Here is a 20,990-nt window from a genome sequence, read left to right as displayed (position 1 = left end):
CTCTGACATCAATTGCTATGAAGTGCTTCAAGCGATTGGTTATGGCACACATCAACCACAGCCTACCGGTCAACCTCGACGCTTTGCAATTTGCCTACCGGAGCAACAGGTCAATGGCAAATGCCATCTCTCTGGCCCTACATTCCTCCTTAGAACACCTGGAGAATAAAGACGCATACGTAAGGCTCCTTTTCATTGACTACAGCTCTACCTTTAATACCATCATTCCAAATAAACTGATTCCTAAGCTCCTGGACCTGGGCCTCAGCACTCAGATCTGCAGCTGGATCTTCAACTTCCTCACAGACAGGACCCAGGCTGTAAAAATAGGGGACAAGCTCTCCTCTACAATCACTCTGAGCACTGGTGCCCCACAAGGCTGTGTACTCAGTCCCCTGCTGTACTCACTGTACACCCATGATTGTGTAGCCAAGTTTCCATCGAACTCAATATACGAGTTTGCTGATGACACAACAATTGTAGGCCGTATCTCGAGTAATGATGAGTTTGAGTACAGAGAGGAAATTAAGAACCTGGCGGCATGGTGTGAAGACAATAACCTATCCCTCAACGTCAGCAAGACGAAGGAATTGGTTGTTGGCTACAAAAGGAGTAGCGGACCGCACGACCCAATTTACATCGGTTGCGCGCAAGTGGAACAGGTCAAAAGCTTTAAGTTCCTCGGGGTCAATATCACAAATGACCTGACTTGGTCCAACCAAGCAGAGTTCACTGCCAAGAAGGCCCACCTGCGCCTTTACTTCCTGAGAAAACTAAAGAAATTTGGCCTGTCCCCTAAAACCCTCACTAATTTTTATAGATGCACCGTAGAAAGCATTCTTCTAGGGTGCATCACAACCTGGTATGGAAGTTGTCCTGTCCAAGACCGGAAGAAGCTGCAGAAGATCGTGAACACGGCGCAGCACATCACACAAACCAATCTTCCGTCCTTGGACTCACTTTACACCGCACGCTATCGGAGCAGTGCTGCCAGGATAATCAAGGACACGACCCACCCAGCCAACACACTTTTCGTCCCTCTTCCCTCCGGGAGAAGGCTCAGGAGCTTGAAGACTCGTATGGCCAGATTTGGGAACAGCTTCTTTCCAACTGTGATAAGACTGCTGAAAGGATCCTGACCCGGATCTGGGCCGTACCCTCCAAATACCCGAACCTACCTCTTGGTTGTTTTGCACTACCTTACTTTCCATTTTTCTATTTTCTATTTATGATTTATAATTTAAATTTTTATATTTACTAATTTTTACTATTTTTAATATTTTTAATATTTAATATTTGTAATCCAGGGAGAGGGAAGCGCAAAATCAAATATCGCTGTGATGATTGTACGTTCTAGTATCAATTGTTTGGCAACAATAAAGTATAAAGTATCTCCTCTCATTCTTCTGAATTCCAGTGAGTACAGTCCCAGGCGACTCAATCTCTCCTCATATTCTAACCCCATCATCTTTGGAATCAACCAAGTGAACCTCCTCTGCACAGTCTCCAAAGCCAGTATATCCTTCCTCAAGTAAGGAGACCAGAACTGCACACAGTACTGCAGGTTTACCCCGCATAGTTGCAGCATAACCTCTCTACTCTTAAATTTAATCCCCCTAGCAATGAAGGCTAACATTCTTGATACCCTGCTGCACCTGCAAACCAACCTTTTGTGATTCATGCACAAACACTCCCAAGTCCCTCTGCACAGCAGCATGCTGCAATCTTTTTTTTACCATTTAAATAATAATCTGCTCTTGCAATTTTCCTTCCAAAGTGGATGACCTTGCATCTACCAACATTGTCTTCCATCTGCCAGACCCTTGCCCATTCACTTAACCTATCTATATCTCTCTAGAGACTCTCCGTTTCTTCTGCACAATTTGCTTTTCCACTCAATTTAGTATCATCAGCAAACTTAGAAATACTACACTCGGTTCCCTCTTCCAGATCATTAATATAAATTGTGAATAGTTGCTGGCCTAGCACGGACCCCTGAGGCACGCTGCTCACCACTGATTGCCAACCAGAGTAACACTCACGTATCTCAACTCTCTGCTTTCTATTAGTTCACCAATCCTCTTTCCATGCTAATACATCATCCCCAACTCTATGCATCTTTGTCTTATAGATAAGTCTTTTATGCAGCACCTTATCGAACGCCTTCTGGAAATCCAAGTAAATAATGTCTATCTGTTCCCCTCTATCCACTGCGCTCATTATAACCTCAAAGAACCCCAGTAAATTTGTCAAACAGGACCTGCCTTTGCTAAATCCATGCTGCGTCTGCCTGATGGATCCATTTATTTCCAGATGTCTCGCTATTTCTTCTTTAATGATAACTTCAAGCATTTTCCCAACTACTGATGTTAAACTAACCAGCCTACAGTTACCTCCCAACATACATCAAAGTTGCTGGTGAACGCAGCAGGCCAAGCAGCATCTATAGGAAGAGGCGCAGTCGACGTTTCAGGCCGAGACCCTTCGTCAGGACTAACCTTCAGTTAGTCCTGACGAAGGGTCTCGGCTTGAAACGTCGACTGCGCCTCTTCCTATAGATGCTGCCTTCAGTTAGTCCTGACGAAGGGTCTCGGCTTGAAACGTCGACTGCGCCTCTTCCTATAGATGCTGCCTTCAGTTAGTCCTGACGAAGGGTCTCGGCCTGAAACGTCGACTGCGCCTCTTCCTATAGATGCTGCCTTCAGTTAGTCCTGACGAAGGGTCTCGGCCTGAAACGTCGACTGCACCTCTTCCTAGAGATGCTGCCTGGCCTGCTGCGTTCACCAGCAACTTTGATGTATGTTGCTTGAATTTCCAGCATCTGCAGAATTCCTGTTGTTTACAGTTACCTCCCTTTTGCCTACATCCTTTTTTGAACAGTGGCGTGACATTCGCCATCCTCCAATCCGCTGGGACCCACCCAGAGTCCAGAGAATTTTGGTAAATTGTCACCAGAGCCTCTACTATAACCTCTGACATTTCTTTCAGTACCCTGGGATGCATTCCATCAGGACCAGAGGACTTATCTATCTTCAGGCCCACAAGTTTGCTCAGCACAACCTCTCAATTTTCTTGTGGGCATACTCAGTAAATGTAAGAACCATAATTGAATCAATAAAAGACTGCACCAACAAGGCGGTCAAACAGCCACTGTACAGAAGACAGCAAACTGTGCAAATACAAAAGACAAAAAGAAATAATAATAAACAAGCCATAAATATTGAGAACACGAGATGAAGAATTCTTGAAAGTGAGTCCATAGGTTGTAGGAACATTTCAGTGATGGGGCAAGTGAACCTGAGTGAAATTATCTCCACTGGTTCAAGAGCCTGATGGTTGAGGGGTAGAAAAAAGCTCTAGAAGTATTTTTTCAGTCTTCTCTACCCAGTGCAACACTGCGGCACAGTCAGGAGAGCAACAATCTCTCAACTCCAGAAACCCGAGTTCAGTCCTGAACTCCAGTGCTGTCTGGGGTTTGCAGGTTCTCCCTGTGACCACGTGGGTTTCCCCTGGGTTGCTCCAATTTCCTCCCACATCACCGAGGCATGCAGGGGGGTAGGCTAATTGGCTGCTGTAAATTGTCCCTGGTGTTTGGTGAGTGGTAGAATCTGGGGACAGTTTGTTGAGGAAATGGGGATAACAAAATAAAAGATTAGTGTAAGTGGGCTGCTGCAAGTTGCCCCACATATGTAGGTGAGGGGTAGGATTGGGGGCGGGGCAGTTGATGGGCATAAGATAGAGAATATGTTTCAAGGAAGTCAGCGGGGGAATAGAATTGCTCCAAGAGCTGGCGTAGAATGGCCTCCTCCTATATCGTGATGAAGTATGAGAGAAAAAGGTGAGTCCAGTGCTCCTCATTCCTCTTGCTAACTGATCAGAAAATAGAACCAGTCTGGAATATACCATGGATTCTAATTGAAATACTGTGATAAGACTTCTGGTGGCTGATTTTGAGAACCCAAGCAAAATGCAGTCATTGAAACAGTAACCAGTATTGTGGCAGGATTTACAGCAGACAACTTATCAGTTTCTACTTAAAATGTAGGGTCAAAATTACCCCCTCCTGCTGCTGAATAACTTTGTGCGGATTTAGGCTGCTTGGTACATTGTCCCAGCACAAAGCTGCCTCTGCAGTCCGCTGGTGATGAAAAATCCTCTCGGATGGATGTCATTTCTTGGGAGGAAATGATTTCCAGCTGGTGCCAGACAGCAGCAAAGTTACTTAAAACTACCGTGAGAGAATCTTGACAGATTTCAAACTGAGAATCCTGTTTTGTGATGAGAAATGCAGCTAATTTTTGTGAAACTTTATTTAAAATAAGGGCTGTTAGTCCCAGGAAACTTACATACGATGTTTCCTGAAGAATTGATGAAAGGATACTGAAATCCTGGAGAGGTAAATGTTTAACTTATTTACTTAGTTTGCTAAAGTCTTGTAGAGTGTTGTTCTGATCACAGAGGGAGCTTGTAAGGTGTATTTAATATGTTATATAGTGCATGATACCAGCAGTAAGAGTTGCTCATCCTTCAGCTGTTATCTCCTACACTAGTCACAGAGTAATACCCCTTGTGCTGAGGGCAGGGTGGGGAAGGGAAGCTTCAGGACAAAAAAAATATCAATGATGGTTATCACTATTTAAGGATAAAGAGAATCCATGCATCATGGTTATACTTAATGCTTTGATGTGCATATGATAAGTAAATCTGAATCTGAAACTGAGTCTGTGCTTTAATTACCTTCAGAGTCTGCAATTGGAATGATCTTGTGGCCGGCCTCCATATCTATCTCCATAAACTTCCACAAGCCTCGAGCTCCTCTGTATATTCCTTGCTCTTGAATTCCCCCATAGAACCCCTCAAACTTGCTACTTTCCTCTTTTCATCTCATTGCATATCATTAGTTTAGATTTTTTTAAAAAAAATCATGCTTCTGTGAAGTGCCTCTATTCGAGGTTTGTTGCTATTATGTCTTAATGTGTACAAATCCAAATTTTTCTCTTTGTGCCCACCTTTTACTCACTCTTGTCTTTATAGACTGATGACTTCAGAATTCAATTGCTTTAAACTTGACGGTCCAATGCGGGTTGGTTTGAGAGGCAAACTGTAGCTTGAGTCATTAATATTGGACTTGTTTACCTCTAAGTGTGGTCACAGCCACTGGTGAGTGATGAAATTCATCAGAGATTAGTTTGAGGTAGATCACTGGGTGGGGCAGATTTGGGCAGATGACTCAAGGGTGATGATTCAAGAGATTGCAGATGCTGGATTCTGGAGCAAAAGTAAACAAACTGCTGTAAGAACTCAGTGGGTCTGACTTGTGGGGGGTGGGGACATGGTGCGCATGTTGAAGACATCAACATTAAGATTAAACTGAAGGGTGTAATTACATTGTGACGTGTTCATGTAGGATTTTAATTATGTCTTGACTAAGGAATTTTTAGCAGAAACGTATAAATAATGATTGATGTCTTTGATATAGGGACTTTGAAATCTGCTTCCCCTGAACCCTGTTATGAGCTGGATCCCCCTGTCAAACACTATTATATCTGAAGACTACATTTGAATGTGATTTTTAAAAATTAAATACAATTTATTCTTATACTGGAAGTATTTGTTCTTACAGTGGAAAAGAAAGCAAGTGTCAGGAGTTTCCCTTCTTAGTGTTTTTAGTTGCCTGTATCTGCCAGAGCCAAAGATAATACATTTGCAATTCGTCATTATAACTCATTAAAGAGTCTCTTAACAAATAACATTAAATGCATGAGTCACTTTGGGTTTGTTTAAAGCAGGGACGCCCAGACTCTGGCCCTGGGGCTGGGTTTGGATTGCTGCAGGGGAGGCTTGGATATATAGATAAGGTCATATGACATAGGAGCAGAATTAGACTGTTCATCCCACCTGACTAACTTTACATCAAAAATCGTACCATTTCAGAATCTGTGTGACAGATCCAGCCATTCAACTCTGCTCCGCCATTCGATCGTGGCTGATTTATTTTCTCTCTCAACCCCTTCTCAATGTAACATCTGACTAATCAGAGCTTATCAACTTCTGTATTAAATATATTGAATAACTTGGCCTCCATAGCTGCCTGTGGCAATGAATTCCAGATTTCACCACCCTCTGGCTAAAGAAATCCCTCCTCCTTTCTGTTCTAATGTCCTTCTATTCTGAGACTGTGCCCTCTGGTCTTAAACTCTCCCACTAATATAAACATCCTCTCCATGTCCACTCTATCTAGACCCTTCAATGAGAATCTCCTCCCCCCTCCCCCAACTTCAAAACTCTCTTGAAACTCCCGCCATCAAACTCATACAAGTTAACCCTTTTGTTCCTGGGGTCATTCTCATAAACCTCTTCTGGTCCCTTTCCAATGCCAGCACATTTTCCTAGATTTTTCCTAGGGACGTAAAACTGCCAAAATGTGGTCTGACCAATGCCTTATAAAGCCCCAGCATTACATCCTTGCTTTTATGTTCTCTTTCTCTTGAAATGAAGGCTAACATTGCATTTGACTTTTTTACTACTGACTCAACCTGCAAGTTAACTTTGGGAAATTTTGCATTAGGACTCCTAAGTCTCTTTAAAAAATAGGCATCTGTTAGTCTCGTTAGTCATGGATTTGGGCCTTGGGAGGTCTCCAGGGCGCAGGCCTGGGCAAGGTTGTATGGAAGACCAGCAGTTGCCCATGCTGCAAGTCTCCCCTCTCCACGACACCAATGTTGTCCAAGGGAAGGGCACTAGGACCAATACAGCTTGGCACCAGTGTCGTTCCAGAGCAATGTGTGGTTAAGTGCCTTGCTCAAGGACACAATATGCTGCCTCAGCTGAGGCTCCAACTAGCGACTTTCAGATCACTAGACCGACATCTTAACCACTTGGCCACGTGCCAACACTTACACCTCTGATTTCTGAATTCGCTCCCATTTAGAAAATAGTCTATTCCTTTATTCCTTCTACCAAAGTGCCTGGCCATGCATTGTATTCCATCTCCCATTTCTTTGCCATTCTCCTAATCTGTCCAAATCCTTTTGCAGACTCCCTGCTTCCTCAACACTACCTGACCCTCCACCTGTCATTATATCATCCGCAAACCTGGCCACAAAGCCACAATTTTGTCATCCAAATTATTGGCATATAATGTGAAATATAGCTGATTCAACATCGACTCCTGCGGAACACCACTAGTCACCAACAGCCAACCAAAAAGGCTCCCTTTATTCCCACTCTTGGCTTCCTGCCAGTCAGCAATTCTTCTATCCATGCTAGTATCTTTCCTGAAATACCATGGGCTCTTATCTTGTTGAGCAGCCTCATGTGCGGCATCTTGTCAAAGGCCTTCTGAAAATTCAAGTAAACAATATTCGCTGACTCTCCTTTGTCTATCCAGCCTGTTATTTCCTAAAAGAACTCCAACAGACTTGTCAGGCAAGATTTCCCTTTGAGGAAACCATGCTGACTGCGGCCTGTTTTATTGTGTGCTTCCAAGTATTCCGAAACCTCATTCTAAATAATGGACTCCAACATCTACCCAACCACTGAAGTCAGGCTAGCTCAGAATCAGAATCATTTGGTGTTTCGTGGCAGCAGTACAGTGCAATACATAAAAAAACAAACTATAAATTACAATTTGAAATATATATAAAAATTAAATCAAATAAGTAGTACAAAAAAAGAGCAAAAATATTGAGGTAGTGTTCATGGGTTCATTGTCTGTTCAGAAACCTGATGGAGGAAAAAGAGCTGTTCCTAAAATGTTGAGTGTGTGTCTTCAGGTTCTTTGATGGTAACAATGAGAAGAGAGCATGTCCTGGGTGATGGAGATCCTTAATGATGGATGCTGCATCTTTGAGGCATCGCCTTTTGAAAATGTGTTTGATGCTGGGGGACACGAATGCCCATGATGGAGCTGACTAAGTTTTCAGACCTTTGCAGTTTTTTCCGATCCTGTGCAGTGGCCCCTCAACACCAGATGGTGACGCAACCAGTTAAAATGCTCTCGATGGTACACCCGTAGAAATTTGCTAGTCTTTGGTGATGTACCAAGTCTGCTTAAACTCCTAATGAAATATAGCCGCCGTCGTGCCTTCTTTGTATTTGCATCAATATGTTGGGCCCAGGCTAGATCGTCAAGAGATGTTGACACCCAAGAACTTGAAACTGCTCACCCTTTCCGCTGCTGATCCCTCGGTGAGGACTGGTGTGTGTTCCCTCGACTTCCTCTTCCTGAAGTTCATTATCAATTCCCTGGTCTTACTGATTTTGACTGCAAGGTTGTTGTTGCGATACCACAAAACCGGCCAATTTATCTCATTCCTGTACACCACCTCATCACCATCTGAGATCCTGTCAACAACAGTTGTATCATCAGATTTATAGATAGTATTTGAGTTGTGCCTAGCCACAACTCAATGAAAGAAAACTTCCAGTCAAGATTGCGCCTGTGTACAACGCTCCTTCAGTCGACACCTTCTGGTTAGATTGTGGAACCATATATTTCACTTCTTTTATGTCTTTTACATTTGTTTTTCGTTTTGAATGTGATTCTGGAAACATTGGCACCTGCAATTTGCAGTTTGGAGATTATTTGGGTGTTCCAGCACTTTGTGGTCTCCAAGGGTATTCTGGGAGGCAGAGGCAGCGTGCAGGAGTGCCTTATGATGAGAAGACCAGGAGCTGATGTTTGACTCCATTTCACCAATTAAAGCTTCAATTGTTCACCGATTAAAGTGACAAAGAAGATTGAAACGCCGACTGCCTGCCTCTTTCTCGCTGGGACATCCTCTATTGGTGGAGAGGAGGGATTGCCTTTTTATCGCTGGCGAGGTCGTTCTGCTACGGAGAGGGGAGATTGCTTTTTTATTGTTGGTGAGATCACTTTGCTATGGAGAGGGAGAATGTTGCCCAGGTTTTCTTCATTTTGGATGTGGACTTGGACTTCATTTTGGATGTGGACTTTTTTCAGTCTTATGGGTTTTCGTGTATTCTGTGTCTTTTTGCCTGATATTTCTCATTTTTTGTGTGCGGGGGCAGGGTAATTTGGATGTCGATGTATCTGTTCTGTTTTTGTTCGTTTTTTTGGTGCAGGGTGGAGGGAATTGGGGATTGATGATTGTGCTGCTGTTCTTTTTATTCTTGGTTTCATGGCTATCTGGAGAAGAAAAATTTCAATACTGTATACTTCGATAATAAATGAACTTTTGAACTTTTGAACCACACAGTTATGGGTGTAGAGAGAGTAGAGCAGTGGGTTAAGCATACAGAGGTGCGCTGGTGTTGATTGTCAGTGAGGAAGAGATGTTATTTCTGATCCACACTGACTGTGGTCTCCCAGTAAGGAAATCAAGGATCCAGGTTTTGGAGCTTTTTGGTTAGTTCTGAGGGGATGATAGTGTTGAACACTGAGATGTAATCAATAAACGGCAGGCTGACATTGTTAGATTAGATTAGATTCAACTTTATTGTCATTGTGCCAAGTACAGATACAAAGCCAATGAAATGCAGTTAGCATCTAACCAGAAATGCAAAGAATAGTGTTATTTACAAAATAAAAAGTAATAAAAAGTATAAATAAAAAAGTAAAAGAATAAAAAGTAAGTGCTACAGCACACAAATATAAAAGTACTGAGACAGTACAATACGGGTGCAATACTGCTTAGCGCTGTGATGTGAGGTTCAGCAGGGTCACAGCCTCAGGGAAGAAGCTCTTCCTGTGCCTGCTGGTGGGGGAGCGGAGGCTCCTGTAGCACCTAGCGGATGGGAGGAGAGTAAAAAGACCATGGTTAGGGTGAGATGCGTCCCTGATAATGCTTTTCGCCCTGCCCAGGCAGCATTTATGGTAGATGTTCTCAATGGTGGGCAATTGGGTGCCGATAATCCGCTGGGCAGTTTTCACCACACGCTGGAGTGCTTTGCAGTCCGATACGGGACAATTGCCATACCACACTGAGACGCAGTTGGCGAGTATGCTCTCAATGGTACAGCGTAAAAGTCCGTCAGTATCCTGGGACAGAGGTGAGCTTTCTTGATGCTCCAGAGGAAATAAGTTGTCCAGATGGTCCAAGGCCACTGGAGAGCTGATGAGATTGTATACGCTATAGACCTCTCGTGGAGGTAGGAATATTGCAGCAGGCCCAGGTCCTTGCTTAGGCAGGAATTAATTCTAGCCATGACTAACCTCTCAAAACACTTCATTACTGTAGATTTTACTGCAACTGGGTGATAGTCATTGAGGCGTCTCACCCTGCTCTGTTTGGGCACGGGAATGACTAATGCCCTTTTGAAGCAAGTGGGAACCTCTGATTGCAGCAATGGGAGATTGAAGATGTCCTTGAACACTCCCACCAGGTTTTTCAGTGCCTAACCAGGTACATCATAGGCGGCTGACACCTTGTGAGGGTTCACCCTCCTGAAAGATGTTCTGATGTCAGCCTCTGAGGCAGAGATCACTAGATTGCCAGATGCTGCAGGGATTCACACAGGTAGCTTTATTCTCCATTTCGAAGTGTGCATAAAAGGCATTGAGTTGATTTGGGAGTGAAGCATCATAGCTATTCACGATGTTAGGTTTTGCCTTGTAGGAAGTAATGGTCTGCAAATGCTGCCAGAGGTGACGTGCATCCGGTTTTGTTTCTAACTTCAATTGGAATTGCTTTCTCACTCTTAAAGTAGCCTTCGTATAGACTTGTAAACTCCAGCCACGGCTGTTCTGCCATCATCCTTGCTAGTGTCCCCTGCCAATCAACTTTGCCCAGCTCCTCTCTCATGTCTCTGTAGGCTGGAGGCTGGAAATTTAGAGGGAATAGTGAAGGGAAAGAGGGATCTTTACAGAGAACACCATGTTGGGAAGCAGGGAGAGAAATGTTGGAGACCATCACAAGCAGAATGAGGGAAGAGATTTTTGGAGTGAAGTGGAGAGGTGAAGCATTTCTACAGGAGATTCTGTGGGAAAAGAGTCGTGAGTGGAGTTGTCCAGGGTATTGTGCAGGTAGGAGGATAATTGTATGGAGGATCACACAGGGAGGGATGTGTGGGGGTGAGAGAGGTTCAACGTGGGAGGAGTATTATAGAGAGGTTTGCATGGGGAGGAGGAGGTGTAGAGAGAAACACAATGTGTGGGGGTGAGAGAGGTTCAACGTGGGAGGAGTATTATAGAGAGGTTTGCATGGGGAGGAGGATGTGTAGAGAGGATAGATGGGGCAGGCGATAGAGATTGAATACAACGTGAGACGAGGGACAGAGAGAAGTTCACAGAGGGGGCAATGTAATCAGAGATGATATTCAGATAAGTCACTGGATGGGGAAGATCTGGGCAGATGAGGACATCAACATTAAGATTAAGCAGACTGGGCTTTTCTTTGAGTTGCAAAGAATGGGAGATAATCTCTGTAATATACAAAATTCTTGTGAGTCCTGACAGGATAGATGGAGAGATGTTGTTTCCCTGGTGTGGGCAGGCTGTGACAGTCTCAAAATAGGAAGTCTGTCATTCATGATGGAGATGGGAAAACATTCTTTTTGCCCAGCGGGTGGTGAATCTTTTCACAAGGGAATGTTAGAGGTTCAGTCACTAAGTGTATTCAAGAAATTTTGGCCAGTGACATCAAAACAGTGTTATGGGCTTTTTGCCAATATTCTGTGTGCTGATCATGTGCTCTGCATTCTCTTCCTACTTGTGAATGGCCCTCCAAACTTGAGAATCTGGGCAGCCCAAACCTGAAGCAATGAATGCAGTGTTGATTTGGGGTATGGGGGTGTTGTGCTATGGCAATTATTCATCTTTCCATAGACAGCTGTGAAGCAAAGAAAGAAAAACCAACATTCAAATTAAATTTTACATGTATGTCACCATGAACAGCCCTGAGATTAATTTTTTTGTCAACAAATCTATAGAATAGTAACTATAACAGGATCAATGAGACATCACCCAACTGGAGCATTCAACCAGAATGCAGAAGACAACAAACTGTGCAAATGCAAATATAAATAAATAACGAGAATATGAGATGAAGAGCCCTTGAAAGTGAGTCCATTGGTTGTGGGAACATTTCAATGATGGGGCAAGTGATGTTGAGTGAAGTTATCCTCTCTGGTTCAAGAGCCTGGTGGCTGAGGAGTAGCAACTGTTCTTGAACTTGGTGGTGTGAGTCCTGAGGCTCTTGTACCTGAGACCTTCTTCCTGATGGCAGCAATGAAAAGAAAACATGTCCTGGGTGTTGGGGATCCTGTTGATCAATGCTGGCTTCCTACGACAGCCTTTCATGTAGATGTGCTCAATGGTGGGGAGGGCTTTACCTGTGATGTACTGGACCAAATCCGCTACTTTTTGAAGGATTTTCCATTCAAGGGCGTTGGTGCTTCCATATCAGGCTGTGATGTAGCCAGTCAGTATGGCTGTTCATGTAACTAATTCAAAGAAACACATCAAACCTTCAATGTGCAAAATAAAAACAAACTGCGCTAACAGCAAAAAAAAGTGAAAAACACAGAATATAAAACACAAAACCACAAATCATCCAATCAGTCCAGTTCAGTTCAAGTTCAGTTCAATCCAGCTCTGTGTCGTTCGTTAACTTCAGCCGCAGAGCCAGTCTGGCAGCAGCGAGCAAGAGGCTGGTAGACTGTGCTGAACACCCGCTTGCCTTCTGCTCTCGCATCGGTGATTTAAATCTTCCTGAGTGCTTTAGTTGGGTAGAAGTGGAGTTGATCGTGAGCTCGTGCACTGTGTCCAGCCTTCTTGGCCTCCAGGCTGCACACTTCGCTCAGAACTTTGCACCAGATTGCCCAACCAGCCTGAAAAGATACCAACAAAATTTAGATCACAGGCTCCAACAGTGGCAAGAGCACATTTAAAGAAAAAGAAATGAAAGAAGTTGATTTGTGGACTGTCTGAAGGATGTCACCCTTGGTCACATTGTTCACTGGCACCATCTTCCCATTCTTCTGGTGCGTTTTCTTTTAAAGAGCACAGAGAAACAGTTTGGAAGATTCTGTTTGTTACCATGAGGCTTTGAGGATTCCTCCCTGGATTTTCCATTGTCCTTTTACTTCTGCACAGAGACCCTCAATATAATTTGGGTCGCACACTGAGAACTTGAAGACCAACGGACGGAGAAGGAGTGTCTAGACTTCCTGGCACGAGAATTAGTATGACGATGCTGCTACTGAAAGGAAAGGCCTTCCTTCCTCATTCTGTAGATGATACAATGACCTGGTGGGAAGAATTCTCAGTTCCCTGTGATCCAAAAGTCCTTTTTTTATTCATTCACAGAAGGAATGTTCTGAGCAATTACAGCACAAAGCCATTTAACCCATTGTGCCCGTGCTGTTTGCAAAAGAACCCAGCCCAGTCCCATCTCCAGCACTAGGTTTGTAGCCCTGCAGTTCACGAATTTTCAAATATATATGCGAGCGCTGTCTAAGTGTGATGAAGTTTATTTTTAACCTGTCCTACCCTTATAGGCAATGAGTTCCAGACACCCCCCCCCCCATTGACTATACCATTCCATCACAGGCTTCCGGGTCAGGCACACAGTGAAGCTTCCTCTAAACCATCTAACCACACCCTCCCAGGGTCAGATACAAAGGGGAGCTCCCTTTATGCTGTCCCATCACACACTTCTGGGGTCAAGCACAGAGTGAAACTTCTTCTACACCATCCCATCACACACTCACGATGTCAGATGCAGAATAAAGCTCCCTTTACACTGTCCCAACACACACTCCCAGGGTCAGACACAGGGTGCAACTCCCCCTACACTGTCCTTTCACACACTCTCAAGGTCAGGCACAGAGTGAGGCTTCCTCTGCACTGTCCCATCTTGAGGTCAGACGTAGAGTGGTTCCCTCCACACAGTCCCAACAACCACTCCCAGGATCAGACAAGAGTGAAGCTCCTTCTGCATTGTCCCACCCCACAGCCCCAGATGGACTGATCTGTTCAGCTGGTTATTGAGTGGAGGTCTTCCTGCAGTCAGTGGAGGCAGGGATGGGAAGGGTGGCACTGCTGTGGAAGTCAGGGCCATGCATTCTTATAGAACACGGTGTGGGGCTCTCCAATACAATGCAATGCAGACATATCCAGAGATGGCAGGGTCTGGGGAGAACACCCTAATGAGACCTTAGAGTTTGTGGAGTGGGTTTCTGATTTTATTTGTATCACTGGGGGAGGAAAGAAGAGGCCTAAAGACTGAGTGTGGGGTTGCTCCTGTGGTATTTCCATCTAGCACAAGAAAGTTCCCTCCCCACTCCAATTCCTAGCCTAGAATGGTTTGGGTGGAGATGGTTTTGGTTTGAGTCTCTATAGCAGATGAGGGTTCAGTTTAATATTCGATCCAATAGGTAGCCCCTCTGACAGCGCAGCATCCCCTCAGTCCTGCACTGGAACATCCACATACATTGTGTTGTGAAGACTCTGAGGTTGTGAAGCCTGACTCAGTGGACAGCGTGTTACCTGCTGAACCATGGCAGGGAGAGGTTCTTGAAGCAACAAGAGCACTATGAGTTTTGATGCACAAAGGATTGTGGAGGAAAGAGTCCACAGAAGGAGCTGCTTCCCTCAGATGCGGAATGAGAAGTATTCCTGTTACTCCTTCAAGCACTGGGTCATTAAAGTGTGGAGAAAGGAGCAACCCTGGTAAGAGCTTCTGAAAAAGGCAACTAAAGGATTAAACCACTTTTGCTTTCACTCCCATGACAGTTCCTCTTTTTCTGTGAGATGTGAGGCAAATGCATGTTCTGCTTTTGTTGGATGAAAGGCTGAAAAAAATTTGAATGCTTAACAGCAAAATCCTGGCATCAGCACAGTGTCAGCCTACAGCAACGAAACTACTGCAATGCACAACACAACACAGGAGAATATGTCCCCGCAGATCATAGCATAGAGAGCTCCGACAGATATGGCTGCAGCATTCTACTGGAGGGCCTCGCGCTGTTTTCTATAAGAATGTGTGGTCTGGCTTCCACAGGTTCTGATTGCTGCAAGAACAGGCACCTCCACTGACTGCAAGAAGAGCTCCATTCAATAACCAGTTAACCAGAACGGTCCACCCTGAGAGTGTGTCATGGGACAGTGTAGGAGAGCTTTGCTCAGTGTCTGACCCTGGGAGTGCGTGGTGAAATGGTGTGGAGGGAGTTTCAATCTGTGCCTGACCCCAGGAGTGTGTGATGGCACAGAGTGGAGGAAGTTTCACTCAGATTTTGACCCTGGGAGCGTGTGGTGGAGTAGAGGGAGCTTCACCTGATGTCTGACTCCGGAAGGGTGATGGGATGGGTGGAGGGAACTCCACTCTCTAACTATCCCTTGCCCTGGGAGTGTGTGATGGGACAGTGTACAGGAAGCTTCACTCTCTATTTAACCTGTGTCCTGAAAGTGTGTGGTGGGACATGGTGGTAGGAGCTTTGTTCTGTAACTACCCACTCTGGTGGGATACCTTCTGGAGTTCACCTCCTCCCTCACCTCCGTTCAGGGCCCCAAACAGTCATTCCAGGAGGAAGGACAATTCACCTGCAAATCTGCTGGGGTCACCTATTGTGCCTAGTGCTCCTGATGTGGCCTCCTCTACGTTGGTGGACCCGTAGTAAACTGGAGACCGCTTTGTTGAGCAACTCCACTCCACCTACCAAAAGCAGAGCCTCCCGGTGGCCATTTTAATTCCAATTCCCATTCTCATTCCGACAATCTGGTCCATGGCCTTCTCTTGTGCCGCGATGAGGCCACCTCAGACTGGAGGAGCAACACCTTATATTCTATCTGGGTAATCCCCAACCTGATAGCATGAATATCGATTTCTCCTTCCGGTTAAAAAAAAATTCCCTCCTCCTCCCCTCTTCTTCTATTCCCCTTTCTGCCCTCTCACCTCTTCTCACCTATCACCACCCCCTGGGTCCCCCCCTCCTTTCCTTTCTCCTATAGTCAACTCTCCTGTCCTATCAGGTTCCTTCCTCTCTAGCCCTTGACTTTCCCACCCAGCTGGCTTCAGCTATGACCTACCTAAGCCTCCTTCCACTCAACCCCCCCCCCCACACACCTTTTTATTCTGGCATCTTCTCCCTTCCTTTCCAGTCCTGAAGAAGGGTCTCAGCCCAAAATGTCGACTATCTGTTCATTCCCATAGATGCTGCCCGACCTGCTGAGTTCCTCCAGCACTTTGTGTGTGTTTCATCTGCAGAATCTCTTGAGTTTATTATTTATTCCTTGTTGTAGGTTTTAGTTAGTTGTTTATATTATAACTATTTTTCAGATTACTTACAGTGTAGCTATTCTTTGGGCAGTTATTTTTGGTGTGCATAATTATTCCTAGGATAGGTAGTTGCAAGAGAGTTACTGTGTGCTATTTAATTACCTTTGAATACAGATAGGGAGGACATTTTTATGGAAGGATCAGTTGGCTCTTTGCCACTTCCTTTATAGTCCATGATTGGGCCCATGTTCACTGAGGGTTCTGCTCTGTCCAAAACCAGGTGCTGACCTGAAAATTCAGATGCCAGGAAATTCTGGAAGGTTCTGGGTGTGATAAATAAATTGTCTTCCTTGTTCTCTTTACTAAATCTGCAAATGTTAGAGAGGAGAAAATCACCTTCATTTTTCAAGAACTAAAGGGTACAAATGAACTAATTTTGTTATATAATGTCCTAAGGATTGCAAGCTCTTTAATGAAGGATGTGGGCATCAGGGTGTCAATTGAGGAAGAGGAAGTTCAGCAGAGTTTCAAATTAACTAGTCACACAAATAAAAGAGAACGTGAGGCACTGACTATCTGGGGTGGATCGGAGATCGATCATGGCTGCTGATTCATGAGGGATCTGAACAGTGTCCTTGGTGAATGCAGTGCTCCAGGGGTTATGCGATGTGTTGAATGCTGGAGAGGTCCATTGGTGCTCCCTCTGCCTCAGTCTGTCTGCATGAGGTAGATGGTCACATCCTCGACTTGTTATTGCTCCCTGTCTGGAGGAATCTGCTTCTTCTTAAACCAACGTTGCTACATTGCGATGTGTGCCTGTAATCTGAAAAGTTATTAGTCTGGTAGGTCTTTTTCTAATATGCTAGAATCCTCATTGATGTTGAACTAGGGCTTCTGTGGTGTAACAGCTGTCCTGCAACTGTTCTAGCCCGGGTACAGCTTGTACCATTCCTGTCAGATCATATGCCAGTCAGCAGTTTTGCTTTGTCTGTTATACACAGCTCAGCAACAGAGAATTATATGCCTCAGAGATAAGGAGACAAAAATTGATGGAACAAACCTTAAAACCATTGTTCATGCAGAGGAAGGAAGGAATAGAACAAGCTGGAGGGAGGAGAGAGAATGGGAAACTTTACCACATGACTCCCAGCCAATATGAGATGGTCAGTAACAAACTCACCTTTCTGTTTTCTTTACAGTTCATCCTTGCTTTCATTTCTTCTAAGTGTGCACAGTACGATCCAGAATATGAGAGGAGGTGTGATCATCTGCTTCCTCATGGCCACAATACTGACAGAGGTGAGGAAAAACTGATATAGTTTCTTCTCTTATTTGCATTTAGTGAGAATAGTTCATAAAATGCAGATGTGAAATGATATATACATTTTATATGTTGACTAATTAACTGTACAGGTTTCCCCCGCCATCCGAAGGTAGAGCGTTCCTATGAAATGGTTCGTAAGCCGGAATGTCGTAAAGCGAAGAAGCAATTACTATTTATTTATATGGGAAATATTTGTGAGCGTTCGCAGACCCAAAAAATAACCTACCAAATCATGCCAAATAACACATAAAACCTAAAATAACAGTAACATATAGTAAAAGCAGGAATGATATGATAAATACACAGCCCATATAAAGTAGAAATACTTCTCTACAATCATTGCCACACTGTTCTCTGTAGCGAAAATCTCGCACAAGCACGCTCAGTAGAAACACGGCGCAAGCGCTCTGGGCAGAAACACTCTCTCCGGTAACCTTTAAGCTATGAAGCTGCCAAATCATACCAAATAACACTTAAAAAAACACAGCCTATATAAAGTAGAAATAATGTATGTACAGTGTAGTATCACTTACCGGAATCGGGAAGACATCGAGCACACTGATGATGGTGTGTTAGGCTGAGCTGTCAGAGGCTGCGGTGGTGCAGTGGTCCCCAACCTCCGGGCCGTGGACTGATACCGATCTGTGAAGCATGCAGGGGTGCAGCGGTAGCCGGGACGCACTCAGCACATCTTTAAGAAAAAAGCCGAAATAAACAAGCTAATTAATTAGGTGCCGCCCGGCACGTAAATGTCGGCCCAGATCAGTGGCAACGCAATGGGCAATCGCCTCTGATCTGGGCCGACATTTACGTGCCAGGCGGCACCTAATTAATTCACTTGTTTATTTTGGCTTTTTTTCTTAAAGATGTGCTGGGTGCGTCCCGGCTACCGCTGCACCACTGCATGCTTTGCAGCAATGTATCGGTCAGCGGCCCGAGGGTTGAGGTGGTGGGACACTGAGGTGTCATCTGATCGTCGTCTGTTTCCATCAGGGCAGGCAGGTCATCTTCTTCTATGTCTGCCTGCCTCGATGTCGAAGGTCGAGGTTCATCGTCTGCTGTGGCTGATGTGGAAGGCTTGAAAAACGACAGTATGCTTGACTACTTAGCCTCGCGCATTTTTCTATCATACAGTTCTTTGTAAGCACTCAAATCATCCTACAAATATGCCCTAAACCTACGTACCCTTTCAAAATTAAAGTCGTACTTTTCTGCAATCATTGCAGCGAAAATTTCACGCAGTTGCTTCACGTTCAGTTCCTGGACAACTTCACTTTCAATCCGTTCGCTACTGCATTCGGTTTCGATTGTTATCCTTTCCTCTTCCAATTGCATTAGCTCGTCATCTATCAGTTCTTGGTCATGGGATGCCAAAACCTCTTCAACATCATCTTCGTCAACTTCCACAAGCCAAACTCACTTTGTCCTTACTTCGTCCACCACGATCGAAACGCTTAATTATGTCTAGTTTTACGTTAAGTGTAACACCCTTGCGAGCTCTTTTAGGCTTTTCCGATACCTTAGAACTCATCTTGTAAACGGATGCTCAAAATAAATGGATATAAAGCACAGATGCTCACAGGCATGTGTTTAAGCAATGCAGTTCTGGGGGAGGAGCTTGGCTGCTCGGGGCACGCGCTGCCTTTTATCGCGCGCTGCCTTTTTTCGTAACAGTGAAAACATCTTCTGTTAGTGAAAACAGGTAACTAATGTAGGTCTTTCGTAACAGCGAGGTGTCGTAAAGCAAACGTTTGAAAAGCGGGGGACACCTGTAACATGTTTGTCACAAAGTTGCCTGATCATAGCTACGGTTGAGGCTTTGTTCTTTCTCTCCTCTTCCCTACATCTCCCAGAAAAGGACAACTTCCTGACCTTTGCCCTAAATTTGCCTTTGCTTGTTTCATGTAGTGACCCCCTTTTTCTTATCCCTCAATTTAAAGTAAGAATCCATATTCACCTTTTCCTTTTTCCCTTGTCTTGCATTCTCTTAAACATCTCCTTTACAGGTTGAATAGTGAAGGTTTCCCCAGTTTTCCTGATTTGCCAGACCACAGTCATTTAGGACAAACTCTGGCTCTCTCTCTGATGATCTCAAGTGTTTCAGTCTCTTTCTGCCTCACCAACTTCAGTATTCATGATGGGAGAGACCAGAACCGAACCTGGTACTCGCCAAGTTGGTCTGAGCACTTTTTCATCCATGATTTACATTCTAATGGCGTTCAGTAGTCTATTCCCTCTGTTAATGATTTCCCAGAGCTGCTACAGTTGTGGACTTTGTTCAGCAAACCTACTCAGCATTTCAATCAGCTTTGTACTTCACTGTTTCCGTTGTGTTCATGGAGCACATTTGTCACCTGGTCCCCTTCCTATCTGAAATGCTTTACAACAGTGTTCCCTCTGTGAATTTTCATCTGCCATCATTGTGTACTGTCACATACTTTCTCTAACACAGTTTCACTAAAAACACTACCTAAGAAGGCCTTCGAGTCTATGCCATCTTCCAGAGGAGCAATTGCATGTCTTATTTTCTGTATCACTGTAACCTATTCTCTGTCACAGTTACCCATCAACTCTCCTTTGAATCTTTTCCCATTAACCTAAACTGGGGACAGTTTATCCCAGCCAATCAAGTCTTTGCCAGCTTCAAGAGCAATTCCAGCACCCCCCAGCCATTTCCCTGGACCCTATTCTCTTTCACGTGGCCCCAGTGCCCATGCTTATTAAACTCATTGGGGCTCCACTTCTTACTCCCCCTAAACTCAGCAGGGCGCTGTTTCCTGCACTTCCTTAATACTCACCATGTTCACGTGAAACTTCATTCTATGATGGGTAATATATTTATTTATTGTATTGCCATAAAATAAGTGATTAAAAGTGTGGCGAGCTATTAATAAAAAGTAACATTTAGTAGTCTAGTAAATCTGCCGTTCAGGCACAACCAAAGTCTTGATGGTGCAGGATCATTACAGTGTTGTTGTATTGTGCTGTCATATCGAAAATCTCTTTCCTTCTGTCTACCTTATTGTTCTCTTAAGACCATTTCTTTCAGCTTAGTGCTTGTAAGTAAATGTTCTGTATTTAATGATTGTGAGAAACTGAAAGTAACAGAAGTAGTCAAGTGCTGGAGAAGTTAAATGGGATGAAAGATCAACAACTATCTTGGACCTGATCATTTTAATAGAGGGTTTCAGAGATGGTGGTTTCAGATCTGGGATTTCAGATCAGATTTGACAGTTTCCATTTCCCTTGTCCAAAACAACTTATCTTCAATGTGGATGGAGAGTCCCTCTATAACTCCATCCTACATTATAATGATCTGAGGGCCTTCCACTTCTTCTTTGAACAGAGGCTCAACCAGATCCCTTCCATGAACACTCATTCACCTAACGGAACTTATCCTCATGTTGAACAACTTCTACTTCAAGCCCTTTCCCAATTCTGATGAAGGTCCACAAACGTGAACCGTTAACTGTCTCACCCTCCAT

At 44.3% G+C, this 20,990-nt stretch overlaps 1 protein-coding gene across 6 annotated transcripts in view; it reads left to right on the top strand.

Annotated features, from left to right (window-relative positions):
* LOC134340356 (calcitonin gene-related peptide type 1 receptor-like) overlaps positions 1–20,990 on the top strand; it is a 122,903-nt gene that overhangs the window by 69,070 nt on the left and 32,843 nt on the right. For 2 of the 6 annotated variants that reach the window (XM_063037512.1, XM_063037516.1), the window contains one exon: positions 17,381–17,480. In XM_063037512.1, coding sequence (XP_062893582.1) covers positions 17,430–17,480 — 51 coding nt within the window. In that variant the 5' untranslated portion in view covers positions 17,381–17,429. Of the gene's footprint in view, positions 1–4,282; positions 4,397–4,770; positions 5,161–16,756; positions 17,024–17,380; positions 17,481–20,990 lie in introns of those variants that run through there. The other 4 variants (XM_063037515.1, XM_063037514.1, XM_063037511.1 and 1 more) reach the window with 4 other exon arrangements.

The sequence above is a fragment of the Mobula hypostoma genome, chromosome X1 (genome assembly GCF_963921235.1).
Source record: "Mobula hypostoma chromosome X1, sMobHyp1.1, whole genome shotgun sequence".
Taxonomy (NCBI): domain Eukaryota; kingdom Metazoa; phylum Chordata; class Chondrichthyes; order Myliobatiformes; family Myliobatidae; genus Mobula; species Mobula hypostoma.
The sequence above is the reverse complement of the archived record's forward strand: the minus strand, read 5'-3'. Positions and strand labels throughout refer to the sequence as shown.